The 22,218-nt window shown below is 29.1% G+C and overlaps 1 protein-coding gene across 4 annotated transcripts in view; it reads right to left on the bottom strand.

Annotated features, from left to right (window-relative positions):
* Positions 1 to 22,218, bottom strand: part of LOC105831572 (membralin) — a 361,211-nt gene that overhangs the window by 50,279 nt on the left and 288,714 nt on the right. For all 4 annotated transcript variants that reach the window (XM_036288173.1, XM_036288174.1, XM_036288172.1 and 1 more), the window contains one exon: positions 3,168 to 3,267. In XM_036288173.1, the coding sequence (XP_036144066.1) occupies positions 3,168 to 3,267 (100 nt within the window). The remainder of the gene's footprint in view (positions 1 to 3,167; positions 3,268 to 22,218) is intronic.

Genomic DNA, 22,218 nt, shown 5'->3' with positions numbered 1-22,218 from the left:
TTTTTGTTTTTTATAAATCCTATTAAATCTAAAGAAATCATTCTCTCTATGTATTATTTTCTATTTCAAGTATTTTCTCTAGCACATTGGCTAGTAATTATGATCTCACATTTAAAAAAAATAGTGATAACATAATAAGTACAAATAAATCCCAAGTTGCAAATAAGCAAAATTTAAGGTCAAGGACAATAATGTATATTTCCTAATGGAACACAACTAATGAGAAACGACAATACCTCACGGTTACTTAACGGACTACTGCTGTTCCTAATGGAAGAAACAAGACACGCCCATCTCGATGAGAGAACGAGATTCCCGCATTAAAGTATCCTTATGCGCATTTGTATATGGGAACCAAGAAGCCGCATTAAATTATTTCTATCGATCGAGCTGTCAGGAGCATTGTCCCGGTTTGCGTTTACGTAACTTAAGTTTGAGCGATAGCGGCTTTAGGCTATCCAGCCAAGCGACCACGGCTCGTTCTTCGTCCTGCTGCCGTTGCTGTCAATCGCAGGACTCCCAACGGTAGCCGACGAGGATCGTATGCAAAATATTACGCTCCCATTTTCCTTCATCCATCTCAACGCGATTCCTAAAGACGAAAATGCAAACTCGCGTTGCAAACCTGACTCACGTTCTCCTCTTTACATGAGTGTTTTAAACGTAATTACAATCAATAATCAAAAAATAATTTCACGTAGGTATATAATACACAGAAAAAAAGAATATTCTTGTTTTATAAAAATCTCTATTTTTAAAAGATTAAGTATTGAAACAAGATTATATAGCGTTAAACAGACATAACTGAGATATTTTTCATATATTTGCTTGTATGGAAAAATTTTGTACAATTTTATTTAAAAAAATATATATTATTTAATATACGTATAATAATTTTTGTGAGTTAATTTTAAAAAATATCGGATAGAACATCTTTAAATCAAAAATAAAAATTGTTCAATAAATTATTATCAAAACGATTATATTATAATTTTTATTTTTATTTTATTTTTATTTTATGATTGTGATATTTAAATCACTATCATAAAATTTAAATTTAAATTTAATATTTTTAAAATTTAAGATTATCTTTGAAAAAGATTAAATTATATATAAACAAGAATACAATTTTCTGATTATATAATATAAAATAATAATTGTTAAATAAAGTTATAAAGTATACTATAAGTTGTATCTAATTTTAATTTTATTTATTTAATTTCATTAATTTACTCTTTAATACTTAAAACTGTTTCTTCTTTGAGCGCTATCGCCATTTTATTTACAAATGTTGCGCGATGCAATTTTTGTCAAATTCATGTTACTCGGCCTTAGATAATTAAATATAAAGGTTTTTAAACAATATTTTTAAAATTATTTCAACGTTTTCTTTCATACCATTTCCGAAGAAATTTTTTTAATCTAAAACGCAGTTTTATATTTTTTAGCATTAACTTAAAGCAATATTAAAACAATAAAAAAAATTAATGTTGCAAGCGTATGTTTTATAGAAACCACACACTGGACAATAAATATAATCTATATCTCGGATACTCTCTCTTTAATGTTTGAATTCAAATGTGATTTATATTAGAAAGCGCAGCACTATAAAATTCGATTTTTTTTCGTTGACGGATTTGAATTCAATCTTATTTCCTAATGCATTCAGTCGGTTATTTAAACCTTATTATTCAGAGGCGTTCATTAATTGATGATCGATTACTGATCTAAAAATCAAATATTGTAAAAATACTGTAAAAATAACGACATTTTAACGTCACACAGAATACTTGTATTCTAGAACGATAGACAAAAATATCTATGAAACAATTTTAGAATAGCTCAATTGTTGAAGATTTCTTCTTTTTTTCTTTCTTTTTTTGCTAAACTTTAGACCGCGCACAATCGGTTAAAGTATTCGCAAGTAGGTCACGGAATTCGTGATCAATGTCCGTTTCAATGCAAAAGAACAATTTTTCTTGGAAGAACTTTTCTATTCTGGTACGTGGTCTTTTTCTTCATTCCGAGGACGATTATTTCACGATTCAACGGCGCGCCACTTTAATCCCAAAATACACCGCATAAATACTTGTACCCTACCAAGTACTCGCATTCGCACACTTTCATCAAGTAATCTATTCCTAACTACACATCATACTATGCAAAATCGTATCGAAAATAATCTCTCCAATTTAAATAGGAAGTTGATAAAATCAACAAATCTTATATCGCATATCTTTTACTCTTGTACTTAAGGATATAATAACTGTTTTCAAAATGGTGAAAAATTATGAAAAACTTACACATTTACAGGTTTTATATTTGAAAATATATTAGGAACAATTTTCTATTTAAATCAAAAATTATTTAATAAAATTATTTTAATAAAAAAATGTACTCTAATGAAAATGTTTAAAAAATAATAATAAAAATCAGAACTTTTTCATATAAATGTTTTTACTTAAACACTCAGAATTTATGTAAAGTTTGATAATGCCGAAATTGGTCGTTCAAAAAAAAATAAACATCAGAAATTAATTGTTTAAAATTAAATAAGCAAAACTTATTAATTGGTTTATTACAGAATAACCAAGTTTAAAATCGTAGTAAAATTTTGCAAATTATATTAAATACTAAAAGTATTTATACAAAAAATTAAGATTTTTGTACACTGAAAAAAAACATACTACATTGAAATAAATATTTTTTCAAATAGTACCAAGCAAAAGTTTTGTAAAAAAATAAATAATATTTATTTCAAATAAGATGATATTTTCTATAATTTAGAAAATGTATTATACATTTTCTAGATTGATAAAAAATGTATAAATGATTGATAAAAAATGCATTTTCTAAATTATAGAAAATTATAGAAAATTATCTTATTTCAAATAAATATTATTTATTTTTTACAAAACTTCTGCTAAGTACTATTTAAAAAAATATTTATTTCAATCTAGTAAATTTTTTTCAGTGTAATTATTACTTAAATTGAGTATTATAATAAGAAAGAACAAAATTATAAGAATGTGTTGTTTAATAAATACAATATATGTATATAGTAGTTCATTTAAAGTATAAATATTAATATTAACAATATTAATTTGGAAAAGATAGAGGAGTAACACTTCCCTAATATAAAATAGTAAAATATATAATATACTCACCTGTATAAAAAGCCAAGATGTGACCAAAGCCAAACTGCTGTACTGTCCGTTAAAACGATAGTGATACGCATAGAAAGAAAAGTGATACAAATAGAAGAATCTAAAACAGAAAGCGATTCATACAACTTAGACGGGAACATGTCAAAATACTAATTGCTAATGTAGTTTATCAACAAAATGATATGTTAACATTTTAACATACCATTTCGTTGATAAACTACATTTCTTAAATAAAAACTAAAAATAAAATTTTAAAAACATATATTTAAACAAGAAAGTGTTTTCAGATCGTATAACAATTTCTATAAAACTATAATTTGCAATAATTAATGTTTTCCCAAGATAATAAAAAATAAGCCTCTAAGAAATTGGTTCCAAAATCTAACATAACAGACAATAATGACAAAATTTAGATGTGACCACGTAGTAAAGGAGTTATAATTATAAAGTGAATTGATAAACTTTTTCTCTAGGTAACAATATATTTCTGTGTTAAATAACAAAGTTTATAACATAAAAAATTAGAGTCAAATATTATAAAAATAAAAGTAGTTTTAAAAAAATAAAAAATAAACAGTTTATTTAAAAAAAATGTTTATTGAATATTAAATATATTTTTTTTAATTTGTCAAATGTAGTTAATGCATACATTGAAAAAAGAGTATAATAATAGTTAGAAAATGTTGAGTAAAATAATGCTAATTAAAAGAAAATATTCAATTAATAGAATCAAAAATAATTTTTCTTTTCTACATATTGAAATAGATATGCTAAATATTCAAATAAATAATTAGATATTATAATGTTTAATAATACTTATTAGATATTTAAATAACTAATTATATAAATATTTAAAAATTATTTCTAATTATGAACTCAAATATAATTTCTTTTTTTCGCCAGTATGTGGATAAAACAACAGGTAGTTATTAGATTTTACCTAACTGGCGAGATATAATTCCAAATTAACGCACTACGTTTCGACCGTAGGTTTCGGTCCTTTTCAAGTGCATATATACATGAATTACATTGTGCACATTAGAAACTATGACATATGTCCAGATATCCCAATGAACACGCTGTGAGCATTTACGGAACATTTATAAAACATATTGCACATAAATGTTACAGACCAGCACAACGAACTAATAATGTGACAAGTATGTCATTGACGTAACGAGACTATAACTGTTACGTATGTCTGTGTTGTCACTTTTTCGTTGCATAGTTACGTAACATTTACATAATTTTGTTGACGTCAATAAGCCAAATGTTAATGTTTCGTAAATGTGATGTTACTATTGTAATGTTATTGCGCCATCATGTTTAATACATAACAATTACGTAATTTTGATAACGTCAATGAGCGTAACATAAAAATTTCGTAAATGCAGCATAAATGTAATAATGTTATTGTGACAGCATGTTTAATACATAACAATTACGTAATTTTGATGACGTCAATGAGCGTATATAAAAATTTTGTAAATGCAGCATAAATGTGATAATGTTATTGTGACATCATGTTTAATACGTAACAATTATGTAATTTTGATGACTTCAATTTGTTAAATAATAAATAATTTACAATTATGCGGAAATTTTGATTATAGCCTCTTGTAATTATTGTATCTTTTTAGTTTACATACTGCATTTAGTAAAATAGTTTTGTAGTTAGTATATACGCAATCTATTAAAATCAATAACATTCTACTTGAACCAGGTAAAATCTATTTACATATCAGCCGATTAGAACTTATTCTATATTATATAAATTTAAAAAGTATGTAGTTCGCGGATTGCCGCTAGGCGACGCACGCGGCATCTTTCTCCTAATGCAATTTACACTCCAAAGGCTACATAAACAGACCACCCACGGTGCCAGAAACCGGATCAATCTATGTTATCATAGTGAGCTTTCGGGGCATATGTATTTTTTATTACGTCTTAAAGACACATCTTAGCTGTTATGGCTAAATTTTAGCTTCGGTAAGAAATCCTTTTTAAGAAAAATAAAGTAAAAACGACATAATAGTTACAAGAAGAATCTTTCTAGTACGTAATTTTATACGAGCATTTTACGTTAATTTATACGTAAAAGTCAGCTTATACGTAAAAGTAACGTTATTTTATACGTAAATGTGACTTCATATACGTAAAAGTAATGTTATTTTATACGAAACCATTATGTGTATGTTCCCTCTCTCTTTTTCCGATTTTGTTGCCCAGAATATGCTGACATTTTGACCAAATTGTAACTGGAAAATGACGTAACTATTACGAGAACAGTGGAACATTGTTCCATAATGATCACATAAATGTTACGAATCAGTGTTTACTGGGATGTTATCTAAAAGACGGGATTACCAATTCTATAAAACTACAATTTCTATCACGTTATTAAAAATTATGGTATTAGTTACTTATAGAGAATGTGCGTCATAAAAAGTACAATATAAGTTAAATAATGCAAGAGACATATACGTCCGTTACAGTCAAGATATGATGTTAAACTAATCGCAATAAACCAGAAAAAGTGAGAGCTAATAAAAACAAAAAGAAAAATGAGTTAGCAAAGCAAAGTCAAAAGAACTAAAATAAAATAAATATATTGTAAACTATATGGATTTAATTAATTTGTCATAAATCCCAGTGTCAGTTTGTAAATTACTAGTGCGGTCATATTTTTTAATAAAAAATGTTTCAACAATCTCACGTTTTTTTATCACAGCTTCTTTATATAAGATTTCTGGTTTTGATCAATTAAAGTCATCCCCATAAGTTAACCGATGTTGACTAATAACGGATTATTAACGTGTTTTATAACATCACGTTGGTGTTTCTTGATACATGTTTCAACGTGTCTCTTACAATTAGTCTGCCCGATATATACAGCCTCGCATTGATTACAATCAATTTTATGTATTAGTTGCGTTTCTTTTAAATGTTGCAATTTATCTTTGCCTCTTTTTATTATGCAGTTGAGTTTCTTGGGGAAAGTATACAAGATTCTAAATTTAAGATCTCCAAGTACGCGGCTAATGTTGTCACTTAATCAACTTAATGTTTTTATATAGGGAATAATAATAAAATTTTTTAATGAAAATTTTTCTGCATTATTATTTTGATGTAGATTATTGAGTTGTTTAATACGGGAACGAATGTATTTGTCAATAAAGTGGGTTGGATAATAATTATTCATTAATATTCTTTTAACTTGTATAATATTGTCATCGTGGAAACGTTCATCCGCAAGTAAAACAACCCTATCGATTAGATTCTTGATAATATTAATTTTGTGTCTAATTGGGTGGTTAGATAAATAATTTATATACCGTCCTGAAAAGGTGGGTTTACGAAACCAATTAGTAATTAAATAATTTTTCTCGCACAACTATTTCGTTATATTATCATTGTGCAACTTTTTTGTCATGTATAATATATGCGCAACGACAATATAATGATATCGACACTGTCGTTAAAAGTTACAGAATAGATCTACTGGATATATGTATACAATGTTCAGGGTTACTTGCAGGGAATTACTTGCAAGTGTCGTGAGTCTGAAACAGCCTGATCCCATAATGCTCTCGTAATCTTTTACAATACTTTCACTACTTATTAACTAATATAATTGTAATATTTTTATAATACTTTTACAGTGCGCAAAGTCGTGAGAGCCAAAGATTTTTTTACATGTTTTTAATACGTTTGCGTGATACTATCTGCAAGCTATCAATACTTTTGTGATACTGAAAAAAGTGTTAATTTTTTTCTTTCTTAGAAATAATTTCAAGGATATTTATTGGTAGTGTATCCTCCTACAAGTCTTATAACTGCAATTTTTCCATTTTCAGTAAATTGTTAATTATGTTCGTTATGTGTATATCTTAAAAATTTCTACTTATAACATAATTAGTAGAATTCTATAGATAATAAACTTATACCGACAAGAATTGTCATGTAAATATTTACAAAGTTATTTAAATAAAACAAAATAATGATTCATAACCCTCTTCTCTCCTTTATTTCACATCAATATTTGGTAGCTAAAAAATTTTTTTTAATGTCTAAAAGAGTGTAATGCCACAGAACGATTTTAAACCGCATAAATAATAAGAAAATAAGAAAGAAAACAAAGAAAACAATTTTAGAGAAAAAAGCTACAAACGTGTAAAATAACCTAACATTATCTACAGTATTCACTTATTTAATTTATGCAATTTGCAAAAGAAAATACACATAAATTTTATTTACATCTTTGAAGAATTTATTTTTAGCAGATTTTATCCGCTCCTAAAAAAGCCTTAAAATTGATAGTTGAATCCATCAAAATGTTGTCATCACTTTCCGCGACGCTGATGGGTTCTCTTGCTACATTAATTACTTTATGAGCAAATGATAATTTATATATAGATATCACTGCAACTTATTTTTAAAAAATAAAAATTTAAAAATTAAATAGTGCGTGCACATCCGTGATATATCTAGTATAGAAAAAGTCATGAATGTATAAACTGCAAGTTTTTACTTTATCAATTATCTAAATAGATAAAATTTTTATTAATATTAATATAGTATAGCAATATTTAATTTCTAAAAGATAAGAGTATGTCACTTTAGATGACCTACATTGATGTTACCGACTTTTCTCTAATAAAATACATGCTTTTGTAATATTGTTAAGACGAATAATAATCGTTATCACAAATACCTATCACAACGATATATAAATAAATAGCGAATTAAAGCGCCGCAATACGTAAAATTACGGAATGCAGCAAGATTTATCCGTCGATGTACACCGATAATCTCTAAAATCCGTAACAACATCAAGCCACTTAACAGGTTACATAACGTAACGATATACATGGCACGTTCCCACCCCGTGACAACAATATGGACGAACTATCGATCAGATCGTATCGAGTTTCAGCCTATTGAAATATCGGGGGTGACGCGTTGCGCGGCTAGCGGCTATGCACCGTTATTACATTTGAAAAAAAATATCGCAGGTAACGCAGCATACGTTATCAAGCTACAGTTGACACGCGCAATTCTCATAGAAAGTAAGGTGAAAAATGTCGAATAATTACAGACAATTCTTCGATCGACGCATCGTTTCACTCGATACTTATAAGTCTTTCTTAAGAATTAACCAGCTTCAAATTGTTTATGAAATCCATTCAAGTAAAACGGTGTAAACATTCTAATTTTTTACTTCTATTTAGTGTAATTAAATAAATCTACAATGTAATTAAACGCATTTAAATTCGCAAATGTTGCAATCGTATGTTCCTAAAAATTATAAAACCTTGCATTACCACGTTGAGAATTAATTCATCTTGATTCCACCGATTCTACGATAGATAAAATATCAACATGTGTTTCATATCTTTCTTCTTGCTTATTTTTCAAGCAGTTTGCTTACTTTTCAGTCACAAAGCGAAAAAAACGCTTTTATCGCAATTATCTACTATTATTTTATTATTCGCCAAACTTGCCAATTATTAAATCTAACAGTGATCATAAGCAATTATTTCGAAAGATTTTAAACAGATGGAATTTAAAGAGATTCTTTCATAAGTTTTTGTTATAATTAAATTTACACGCAAATAAAATAAAATCTTACATGCGCTACATTTTGGATAATTATACAAAGAAGCATAAGCACATCTATTTTTCATTGCAGTTCTTCGCCGATGAACGACGTTTGGGTGATGAAGGGAGAGGTTGTAATCAAGTGATTTTTACGAGAAGCTGTTACGGGGTCGCCAATATTTACGGATTAGGGCGAGGTTGAGGCAACGCCACCACCCTTAACCGAAGAAAGAAAAGCGATCAGCAGGGGTGTGGTGGAGGTGGCGGACGGAAGAAGTCCTGGTTTGTAGGTATATCCCTTCGACGAGTAAGACGAGTACGACGACTAATTTCCTAGAGTATATGACGGACCTTTAGCGTCTCGATCAACTCGTACATATTGGATACGTGTACCATAAATTACTATTATTATATATCAATTAAATAACATTCTACATTCGACGAAAAATATTCTCAAAATAAAACATACATATACATAAATAAATAAATATATGTAATATAATAAATCACATTAAAAGGTTTTCATAAGAACTAGACAAGTCCAAGTGTTTTTCATTTTTTAATAAGCCTTTCAAATATTAATTAAAGATTAAAACTTTGTTCTTCTTACCAAAAAAAAGTATTTACACTAAAAATGATTCAAAAATAAAAAGAATTTTGTTTTCTCAAATTTAACTTTCTTAATTTGTTTGATTTTTGTAGGAGACTTAAATTAAATTCATGATAATACACAGACAATATAAAAAAAAATAATAATAATAACAAAATGTAATAACACAATAATGACAAAATGTAAAACAATAAATAAGAAAAACACATGTGTCGATGTCGATACGAAATCTGAAAAAAGCATTAGGATTCAAGTATGCGCGTAAAAAAACACATTATACATTGAGAATTTCTATTTCCATGTTGTGACAAAATCATTTATCTTTAAATGATACACACCAAATGTTTTTACGACTCCAAAATCTTATGATGTGTAAATTTATGTTCGATGGGCGTTGGTTTGTAAACATTTTACATTACGTTTTACGACGCTGCCAGTCGTAAAGCGCAGTTTAGGCGGCTGGTGCATCCCATTTTCGTTCGCGACGACACAATCCCGGACAAACATCCAATAAACCTAACCATGTTTTGTTAAATCAGATCAGAAAGGATCGATAATGTATCATATGATTAAAACGTTCCTTAACACATGATTTGTGAAAATTTGTTGATAACATATAAATATAGAGAATCATTAAAAATATTTAAGTAAAATATAAGTTGTATTGCGGCTTAACATCAATAAAAATTGTATTCTCATTTTACACTAATGTAACAAGAAATTAAGATCAGACAATTAATCTAACTTAATAATTAAATTAAATTAAGTAAAAAATTATAATTTTTATGCGGTACATAAATTTTTGACTTAAGTATACGTCGCATTATATATATATATATATATATATATCTTTAATTTTTTTATATTTCAATACTAAATAAATAGTTACAAAATATAAATTAAAGATATTATGTAAAAATGTAATACTTCGGTACAGCAATAAGTAATAAAAGGGTCACATAAAACAAGCTCAAAAAAAATTTTGCAAACTTAAAAAATAGTTTATAATCAAAAACATGTCGACTGTACTTTAGTTATTCTGTTATCAAATAGTTAAATAGTAATTCTTATTAATTTAATAAATCCCAGAGATCACATAATTGTGAACAAAAAGTTGTTTAAAGGATACAACTAAAAATCACATCAAAGATAACAGACAATGATAAAAATCATTATACAAAACTGTAATAAACATTAACAAAATAAAATAAAAAATAAAACAAATTAAAAGAAAAAAGAAGCTATTACAATTTCTTAATAAATACATCATTTTGAATCTTATTCCTCATCAATGAGAAAAAGAGATGTCAAAAGGATAAAATTTCGAAAGGTCTAATAAGAACTATTTAAAAACTCGATATCTTTTTGCAAATTAATTCCGTTATATTGTTCTTTGATGTGGACCATCAAGAGATCTTAAAAATCAATCTTTTTTATAATTAAATTCTCTAATTGTAAGTCAAGTCATTACTTTTTTTTCAATTGTGATTGATCTAATATGAACAGTATATATATTGACACATAATATATTATTTAATTCATTTATCTTATTAGAATTTATGCTTCAAAACTGTATTATTGTTGTTTTTTATAGTAAATTCGAAATAGGTATAATTATAAATCGTTTTAATAAATTAAAACGCACATGAAAATCTTTTCTTACGTAAGAGAAAAAAATGACTTCAATATGCAAAATGTCAAAAAAAATCGCAGCAAAATAAAGGGAGGAACTAAGGTTAGCAGAAGGATGAGAAAGAATGCGCCACCGAAATCCCACGTTACGTATTCCGGGGACATAAGCTCTAAAATGTCCCACGCTCAGGGAACCGCAACCGTCCAACGACGATTCATACGTCTTTTCTAGAAAAAGAGGTGGGCGAAGGAGCTGGAAGAAGGAACTGGAGACTCTCCAAACGCATTCTGAATTCATTGAATAGTACTACCCCACCGAAGAATGGCAGGGGTTACTTTCGGACTTCAAACGGACTCTGAGCAAGTCCCAAGCCGCTCACAGTGCAGTCGACAAACTTTTCATACTGCATAATGCCCGACACTATATAGTACAATTAATGTTAGAATTTGTTATCGAGAACGCGACAATAATTATCATTCAATTACAATTTGATTAATCAAGTTAGTAGCGCAAAATTGCTTTAGCGACTAATTCTATTTACTACAATAATGTATCAGTATTTGCCGCAAAGCGGGATTCTCACTAAAGATTATTTATAGAAAATATTACAGAAAAATATACATTCATTTAAGAAAGGCGAATATTTCAATAATCTTGAAAAAACAATTTAAGAAAGGCGAATATTCCAATAATCTTGAGAAAAAAAACATTTTTACATACGTTTCTTCGTCTAAAGAAAGATACCATCATTGATATAAAAAAAGAATAGCTATCTCCAAAAATTCACACCCCAGCAAACACAAAGTTACATGTAACGTGCTTGTTAGTTGTAATTTCCCACTCAATAATATAATTGCAATATAACACACGTGTTATATTACAATTACATTGTTGAGTAGAAAATTACAAATAACAGGTACGTTACATATAACTTGGTGTTTGGTGGGACCATAGCTCAAAATGGTTATAAAATTATAAGATATAACTCTTTTTATGTCACAAAAGAATATTCACCGGAGTATACTTTGTCTTATCTTCCTCTTTGGCTAAATGCAGTAACAATCAATTTCGATATAAATGCGACAAATTTATAATACGAGGAATACAAAAGCTAGTACTTATAAAAAGAAGCATCACGAAATATATTTAAGAAATATATTTTATTGTATGAAACTGCAAATTTATTGAAAAAATAATTAACACATTATTAAACTTATATTATTAGAGAAAAAGGTGGCATTATAACCACCTTGTAGATATTACAACCACTTGTAATATCTCCATTATTCGTTAACAAATTCTAATTACTTACAAAATTATTTATTCAGTAGCCCATTATGCATTAATATATTGTTACATAATAAATAATATTTGTTGTGTAACGCATTTTCTAAGTTTTTCAAAACTCCCTTTACAATGCATATTTATTTAATTATACATACTTTCTACTTCTTTCTCATCTTGAGCGTGTTATCACACAAATGTAAGTATATTTTTTAGTTTTTTTCGGATAAAGGGGATTTTAAGATGCTTCTGAGCATCGATAATTAGCTTAGTAACTGTGTTTCAAGACTAACAAAAGCGACGGATAGTTTATATCATCTGCGAATATTAAATTAATAGAAAATAATATATTCAGCACCAAGATCCGCTGCAGTATAAGCAATCTTAACCTTATCGATGTATATTTTTGAGTATTTTTTTATTTTTACATTTTATTTAGTTATATACATTTCGAGTAATACTACATTATCACTTCTGTTTCTCTTCGACCTATTATAGTTGTCACATTTATATAAATAATGTCCAAAATAATAAATATTTAATAACTTTGAATCTGGAATCGATTGAACAACATTAATGAATTATAATTGTATGTTTGTGCGTGTGTTAATTGTGTGTATTGTGTATTAAATGTTTAACTAAAAATATTAATTATTAATAAAATTATTATAAAAAAGAAGCCACTTATGATCATAAATAATTATGTTTTTTAATATAATAATAATTAATATCATAAATAATTATGTTTCTTTATATAAAAATTAAAACTTTATAAGATTAAAACTATAAATACACAAAGTTTTGCTTTATAAACAAAGAATACAAAGATATCAGAAATCATTTAAATAATAAAAGTTTACATTTTTATATTCAGAATTTGTTTTTACTCCTTTTATAATGCCAATTACTTTAATTTTAATTCTCTATGATCATGGAATTGCTTCAGTGGATATGCACAAGAACTTTTCTATTATGCACAAGAATCCACATAATAATTTCATCAAATTTTTGCAAAATAATCAAAACCTTAAAAAGGTAAAAAAGATATGCCAAGTACATAAACGCGTTCTTTCCAAAATAAATTTGGGATCAATATAGTTAGCCAAGTATATTTTAAAAAAGACTTAAAGAAATTTATTAAACATCTATTTAAAAATTGCTTAAACGGACTTGACGATTAAATGATTGAAATCAATTAACGGGATTATAGTGAAGCAAAAACTTGGCGTGCCCGGCTCGTTAAAACGCAATAACCCATCAATGTTATACAATAAGGAAATTATTTGTACGAATAGAATAATAAAAAACGCTACCGCGTTACTTGATGAATTCTCAGGACAAAAAATTAATTCAAATTAGTTTCACAATTAGTTTAGATAATAACGAAAAACATTTAACATCTCACAATTTTTTTCGTTTTTTTTTAATTATTTGTAAGTATAGACAGCGATCGAGTTATTATACATCGATATGTATACACATTACAATTTGTTAACAGTTAAATTATTTGTATAATTTTGATCACAATGGTCTATGAAGTACGTAATGTTATAAAGTGTCTGTCAAATTCAACGCTGAGAAAAGCTAAGTATAACCGAAACGTGTACTTTATTCACTTTATATGAGATTAAATTACATTTTTTATATATAAAATATTCTTTTTAATCATAATTTTTCTTTCTCATTGCTTATCGTATAATAAGCTTATCTTCTACTAGTTCTTTTTTTTAATTGTAATCAACAATTACAAGTATTCCATAATAAAATTAAAATATGAAATAAATGTAACATTTGAAAATAATTAACTAAAATAATTAACTAACCTCCATATGTTTGACGCTATTAATGTCAATGTTGTAATCAACAGAAGTTTTGTAAGTATAACGATTTTTTATATATGTAATAATTAAGAAATAAAAAATTAATTAAATTTAAATCTAAATTAACAGTATTTAGACAATCTTTACATTTTACTCAAATATCTTTCTTATTTTTTAAAAAGACGAGGGCTTATAAGGGCCAAAAATGATCTATATGAGTAACCGATTGAATTTTATTTATATAAAAAGGTGATGTATCGTATTTTTACATTTATTATCTCGAAAAATGCTTGCGCTTATTAATCAAAAATCGAAAAGGTTTCAAGTAATTCCGCATATACGCATCCTGTAAGGGTTGATCTTACCTACCACAATTTTTGTACTTGTTTGTTCTTAAAAGTATTTAGATTAAACTAAATAGAAACAAAATCATGCAATATTTAATAAAATAATTCAATAAAATTAATTAAAAACTAAATACTTCACTATGTGCGTATAGCATAGATTCTGTAAGATACCTATACAAATATCAGAATTTCTACATAAATAATGTGTAGCTTTTATTTGAGTACATTTTGTATTCAAATTACATTACATGAAAGATTATATTATTAAAGATTCAGATCCTGTACTGATTAAAATGCACTAATTATTAACACCCTAGGGACCGACATCGGAGTTTTCGTTTAGACAGCATCTGTATTTAGAGACCAACAGTATCCAGAAAAACCAACTAAAATTCTCTCTTCTCAAATAATGAAGACATCATTTGACGTCATTTAGTTGGTTTTTCAGATTGTTTTAATAAAAGTAATTATATCTGATTAGCACACATATGGTGCATTCAATCACAAAAATAAAACTGCGTCCTTATCAAAGAAACTTCTCTCGTTTCCCCCCCCCCCCCCGGAGAACAGTATCTTAAAAACGCTTACTTTCACACAAGTGAATGAATGAGGAAAGAGTGAAATGAAAACCGAAAGAAAAGAAAACAGAGAATAGAAAGATCCCGCGGCAATGTTCCAGCGATCAGAAAAGGGTCGCGCTTTAACGGCAGTGGCATAGAGTGGAAACAGGAAGACGAAGAGGGTGTAGCAGTCTCCATAACTGTACGGTCCACTCGGCTAACGTAAGTATATTGTCAATCAATCCATGGTATAAAAGCAATCTGAGCTTCGGACGACGGGGTGGCGGATTCCCGCGGGGCATAGAACCGAGGAGACTAAGGTGAAGCAATGGAAGAGAGGTGAGTGCAAACAATCCCCCACGCGTTTCGAAGAAAAGGAAAGGATGGAGATGTAGAGAAGTAGAAAGAAAGTAAGGCGGAAGGAAGGAAGGAAGGAAGGAAGGAAGGAAGGAAGGAAGGAAGGAAGGAAGGAAGGAAGGAAGAAAGAAATGAAAGAAAGAAAGAAGAAAAGAAGAAGAAAGCAAGGATGAAAGAAGGAAGGAAGAAAGGAAGGAAAGAAGGAAGGAAGGAAGGAAGGAAGGAAGGTAGGTAGGTAGATAGGTAGATAGGTAAGAAGTATTTCCTCTGGCCACTCGAAAGACCCTATCCAACAAGTAGAATGAAACGAAACTCACAGCCCCGCCGTATCACTACTCTCATACACATATATGTACACGTGCGCGTATCTGTATGTATGTATGTATGTATGTATGTATGTATGTATGTATGTATGTATGTATGTATGTATGTATGTATGTATGTATGTATGTATGTATGTAATACACGTACATATTATGTATACAGGATGCCTTAGAAGTTACGTGTTTTTTTAAACCATAAATAAACACATAAAATATTACATACTGTCATATGATAAGAAATATTAACAATTATTCAATTGACAACCTTAAGCAACGTTCCGCTAAGAAAAAGTACAACTAATTAAAGATCTCTCTTTAAGAAGAGGGTGGGTAATTTCTGAATGATCCTATATAACATACAGATTTACGTGAGTGCAAGCGGGTCTGTATGCATGTGTATGTGTGCGGTCAACCCGGCGTGACCGGGTGGATATGGCCGATGGTAGGATATATCCGAAGAAGCTGGTAGAGGGTCCTGGCGTTCTCAAGGCGACGCGGTGTTCTGTTCACGGGAAAGCCCCAAGTGCTGAGAAAATATATCGGTCTGACCGCCAAGAGACGACGACGACAACAACGACGTCGCTGTCGTACGATCAGATTGATAGGTCCTCCGGAGAATCTTCCTAAAAGTCGCGGAATGCAGGATGATGATGTAAAAATACGAAAGAGATTTTTATCACTGTCTATTTTAAACAAAAATGTACAATAAAAATATTAAAATTCTTATTGCACAAAGCAAGACCATTCTTGCTTTAGGAATATTATTATTTACGAAATGTTAAACACTAAAATGAGATTATATAGCGTTAAATAGACATAACTTTGTTATGATATAAAGAAAGAAAAACATTCTTATTATTCAATAATAATAATTTGCATAAGTTGAGCAGAAAAAAAGGATAGAAAATATCTTCTAATTAAGAATTAAAAATTATTATTATTATGAAAACAATCATATCGTGCTCTTTAGAGCATTAATTATTATAGAGTATTAAAACAAAAAAATATTTTACTGAAGTTACGATTATTGTTTAAGATTATAGAATCACTGCATCAATCGTTGAACGATCACCAGTAAAAAAGTGTTTAAGAAAAATATTAAAATGTTAAAATAATAAGATTTAAAAATAATAAATTTCAAAAAGTTAATTGATAATTTTTAGATTTAATATTTATACAGATCTCATTAAAATAGAATTATTTTACTTAAAAATATTAATTAAATATTATAATTCTATTAAGTTGTTTTCTTTTTATTCGCTAACTGGTGCAATAATCTTATAAGCAAGAATATAATTTCTCGCTTTATATACAAAATAAATGTGATTGCTGAATAAAATATATTTGTTTTAATTCAATATTGTTTTTTTTTTCTGTACATCACGTATATAAGCGAAAAAAATCTCATTTAAAAATACAGCAGTAATCCGATTTCAAGGTAACTTTTGAGAGAGGCGAGTAAACGGGACGGTTTCTATTTAAGAAAATCGCCGAGCGATACTTTCAGTCTCATAAACGAATTTACAGTTTATCGATCCTCGAGTGTACGCCAGGAAAACACCGGTAAATGAACACAGCCTTTATCTTGGTCAAGACAGCGGGGGTGGTCGTGGCAGCGGTAAATAAGGTTACGCCCCCATTGCGGTCCGATGGGAGACCGTCGCGTCGCGTCGCATCGCGTCCCGTCCTGTCCTGTCCCGGGACGGCCAGGACTAGCGGAAAATGAAATAATATCGATGTAAACACACGGGATTGCACGGATGAACGCCAAAGAGGTCATACGTACGTAAATAAGTAAGAGAATTTACGGCTGTAATACAAAAGAGAAAGAAAAGGCTGGAAGAGACTACGGAAGGATAAGGAAGACCGAGGGAAGGCTGAGAGGGTGGGAGGAGAACGTCGTGGGACGCAGCCATGTGACGAATATCCCCGAGAACCACAGATTGTCGATAACAAATCTGGATAATGTATTTACAGGATCCCTACGTTTGGATCTTCTCACGTCGAACCGATCGGGAAGAGAAAACAGTCAAAGCAACCACCCCCTATCGGAGAGCAAGTTTGCGAATACTTGGTGTCTTGCGCGAATATTATCTCATTTTACGTCACGCACCCTCGCGCGCGCTCGCAGCCGCGTACTTCAGCGCGAGGAATTGTCGCGCATCCCCCGGATTACTTTGGAAGATATCAGAAATCACGGCTGGCGTTGATTCCATTCAGCTCTCGAACGCGAGAACCTATCTAAAATTCTAACGCAAAAGGAAGCCCCGTCTTAACGACACACACGAGCATACATTGTTCGGTCAGCATTGTCACGTTGTATTCTCTTTCTCTCTCTCGCGCGCTCGCGCATTCCGTACGATAATCCCGCACTTTGCGGAATAAGCAACGATTTTCGAGTCCTATTCTATATTATTGCGGCACAGAGAGAAGAGTATGCGTGTGTGGGTGTGTGTATGCGCGCGTATGTAAGCAGTGTGTAACGCGGCGGACGCGATGGGCTGCATTAAAGGGCGGATAAACCTGCCAGGCGTACAATAACGCGTGCGCGCGCGCGCGTGGGCTTTGGAGATCTCCTCTCAATGCCATCCTCGCTCTTCTTTTTCGTCCGCAGGTGGAATCGCATGATTAATGATCCTCAACGACGCCTTACTCGGCGCGCTCGAGAGGGGATCATTTTATCACGCTCAGCGGATTTCGACCGGGAGAGTGCGTATTTTCGCGATTCTCTAGCGTAGGAAGCACTCGGCTAAGGAACTCAATTGACAATTGTTTAAAAAATCCGAAAATCCACTTTACGAGTGATGACGTAAGGTCCCGCATACAATGAAGGAATATTAGATATTAGAAATGCACTCAGAATAAAAAGTGTGATACTTTCGATTAATTGCATAGTAAAATAATTTTAGTCAGGAATATTATTTTTATAGTAATCATTACTATAATAATGATATTCCTAACTATAATAATCATATGCTTATAGTGAATGTTGATAGTGATTGTTTCATGGTACAACTTACTATATTAAAACTATACCACTAGTTGTATAGACCAACATTCTAATGAGAATTTTAATAGAGGAGAAGGTGGTAATATGGCCAGTACGGATCATATGGCCACCCATATTATCTCCGTTATTAGCTGACGAATTCTAATAATTATTTATGATATCATTTGTTTAGTAGCCTACTGTTATATAATGATGCTAATATGATAAAACACAACAGTCAAGATTTGTTATAAGGCATTTTTACTTTTAAGAATTTCGAAAATTTTTAAAGGTATTTTAACATTTAATTATACGTACTTCCTCATTCTTTTTAAACTTAACCGCATTATCATCCAAATGTATGTACACTTGAGCACTTTCTTATTATTTAACTCTTCATTCGGCTGTATATATTTCAAGTTATACAAAATTAAACGATGATATAGGATGTTGTCAATATGACCATCTAAGTGTGCTAGTAATATGGTCACTTTTTCGAGATTCCATATCGACAAAATTCTTCGATAAATCGGTTAAAGGCTTAATTTAAGGCTGTTAACTTTTTTAAATCCTTTATATAAATAAGGTTTTTTAGATTTAAGTTTATTTTTATTTAAATTCCATTAAATGTGAATAAAAATCACTTGTTTCAATATAACAATTTATTTTATATAAATATATATGTTTCTAACAAAATACTGTGACCATTTTAAACAAAACCAATTTTTTTACATTTATTTTTGTGATGGCCATATTACCCTCCCTATTTCTCTTCGGCCTTTATGCAATATCGTTATATTTTTATAAATAATATATAATATAACAAAATTTTATAACTTTGAATTAAAAATCTAATGAACAACACTTTGATGAATATAATTGTAAAATTTCAATTAAAAACATTATTAACAAAGTTATTAAATAAAATATAAATGGGTGGCCATATTACCACCTTTTCCTCTATAATTTAACAAATTTTAATATATTTAAACAAACTATACTGTTGAATAACTATAAAAATATAATTGAATCCAAACATGACTATAAATTATAACGATATTATGGTCACTGCAACGATCTTTTTTTTTTCTTTCGGGGTATCAATTCAAATTTTTAGAATCAATTTTTAGAATTATTGAACACTACAGACAAATAATAAATTATGTTAATCAATTATATACCTGTACAATCACGCTCAAATTTAAAAAGAAGGAAGTAGTACGTGTAATTATAAGTATAATAAATATCGACCGTTGTGTATTGGCATATTAATGCCATTGCAACGGCAAGCTACTAAATAAAGGATCTTAATAAGTAATCACTAGAATTAGTCTAATAACAAAGATATTACAAGTAATTGTTATTTCTACAAGCATCATAATATTCGATTTGTACCAATTTTCTCTTCTACTTCCTGTGCACAATAAAAGAAGATTATAGACATTAGGAATAGAAATTAGAATTTTAGAGTCAGTTTCTTCGATGAGCATTAAACGTAACGCACAATGAATACGAATAAAATGTAAAGCAGACATATGTCATACAAGATACAACACAATTTATTATTTATCTGTAGTGTTCAATAAGAAAATAGATGCTAAAAAATTCCCATTTTTAATATCTAATATATTTGTGCGCAGGGTTTTATATCGGTCGTAGAGTGAATTCTCGCGCTCTTTCATTATAATAATTGCAATTAAATTCCTTGGGCGAACACTACAATGTATTTTTGTCATTTAATATTTTATTCGACTATATACCTACAAACATTTCGAGTTATGCAAAGTTAAACATAGCATGAGATTTTACTAATATTATCCCTTAAGCTAATCAACAAATCTATCCTCCTTTTTGAAACTTTCATGAAAGTAGTTGTTCAATAAGTTGAATGTAGTTTTACAATTAACCTGTAGTTTACATTATGTTATTATAGATCAATATTGCAATCTACATATTTAAAAAATTGCAGCTACATACACAATTGCACGTATTCTCTGCAATGCTTTTTGTTTATTGTTAATAAATATATAATTTTATAATACAAGAGTAATTTTTCAAACTATAAATACTATATATAATTTTATAACACAAGAGTATTTTTTAAACTAAGTCAATTTTTTAATCTATTTTTGTGAAGAGACTAAATTGTCATAATTTCTCTTTGACTTATCACACTGAGAGAAAAATATATAATATTTGCAACTATAATTGCATAGTAAAATAATTATAAAGTTAGAAATGTTATTTTTATAGTAATTATTACTATAATATTGGTAATAATAACTTTAATTTATATTGTTGAATAACTATAAAATATAGTTGAGGTGCCAGTGGACCATAAATTTATAGTTGATTTAAATTATATTATAGTTCTCATAACCATAATATTAGTTTATGTAACTTATGATATGGTTGCTATAAATTAAAATTAAAATTTTTATACACTTTTATAAAAATTTATACACTAGTTGTAGCATAAAATGACCATTATAAGCATTTACCATAAATATATAGTTATTATTACCAATATTACAGTAATAATTACTATAAAAATGATATTTCTAACTATAATTATTTTACTATGCAATTATAGTCGTAAATATCATATATTTTTCTCTCAGTGCACGATGGCAGTGCCGTCAAACTTTCATAAATAATAATATAAGTAATAAATATTTAATAACTTCAAGTCTAAAATAGATTGAAGATCAAATTGAAAAATATAATCATTAAATTGCTCATTAAAGTATTATTTACAAAGTTATTACACAAAGTGTGAACAAAAGAAAGGGAGCGTAATATCATCTTTACTAGCAAAGAGATTTTTTTCTTACAATTAAACTTTAAAAACAAAATGATATAAACATTAAAAAATTTTTAGAAAATTTATTACAACTGTAAAATTTACTAAAATTTTATTAAAATTACACTAAATTTTACTAAAATTTGATTTTAAATTCTTCAATATACAAGTTCATGTTTCTTCAATGTATTTCACGATTGTTATGATTTGAAGAGTAAATTCTAAGAGAAAATTCACTGTATATAGATAATTCTGTGATATCAAACTTATTTAATATTATATTAGAAAGGATTATTTTTTCTATCCATAATATATGTGTTTACTTGCATGTTTCATGTAAATGCTCATCTTCTAATAAGATTTCTGTACTATCAAATTAGGCGTCGGAATCCCCCGTCGTAACGTCTCGACGTGGTCATCGGAGACGCGATCAGTTACAACATCCAAAACTTTCTCGAAATTATTTGCGATCATTGACGGACCCATTTGCGTCCCCGCGGAATGCATCGATTACGATGGACAAACTCGTGAGTGGCCGGGAAAGCAAATTTCGAAAGGTCGTCGGAAGGTCACGCCGATAACCCAGCTGGATGTCGTTAATATTTCATCTTACACCGGCGAGAAACTTGACGGAAATACCGTCCACACTGATTTTCGTGCTTCCCCCGTGTCACGTGGACACGTGGCCCACAACAACTCGTAACCCTCAAGCTTTATCTGCCAC

This window comes from Monomorium pharaonis, chromosome 6 (genome assembly GCF_013373865.1).
Source record: "Monomorium pharaonis isolate MP-MQ-018 chromosome 6, ASM1337386v2, whole genome shotgun sequence".
NCBI lineage: Eukaryota > Metazoa > Arthropoda > Insecta > Hymenoptera > Formicidae > Monomorium > Monomorium pharaonis.
This window is presented reverse-complemented; position numbering and strand designations above follow the sequence as displayed.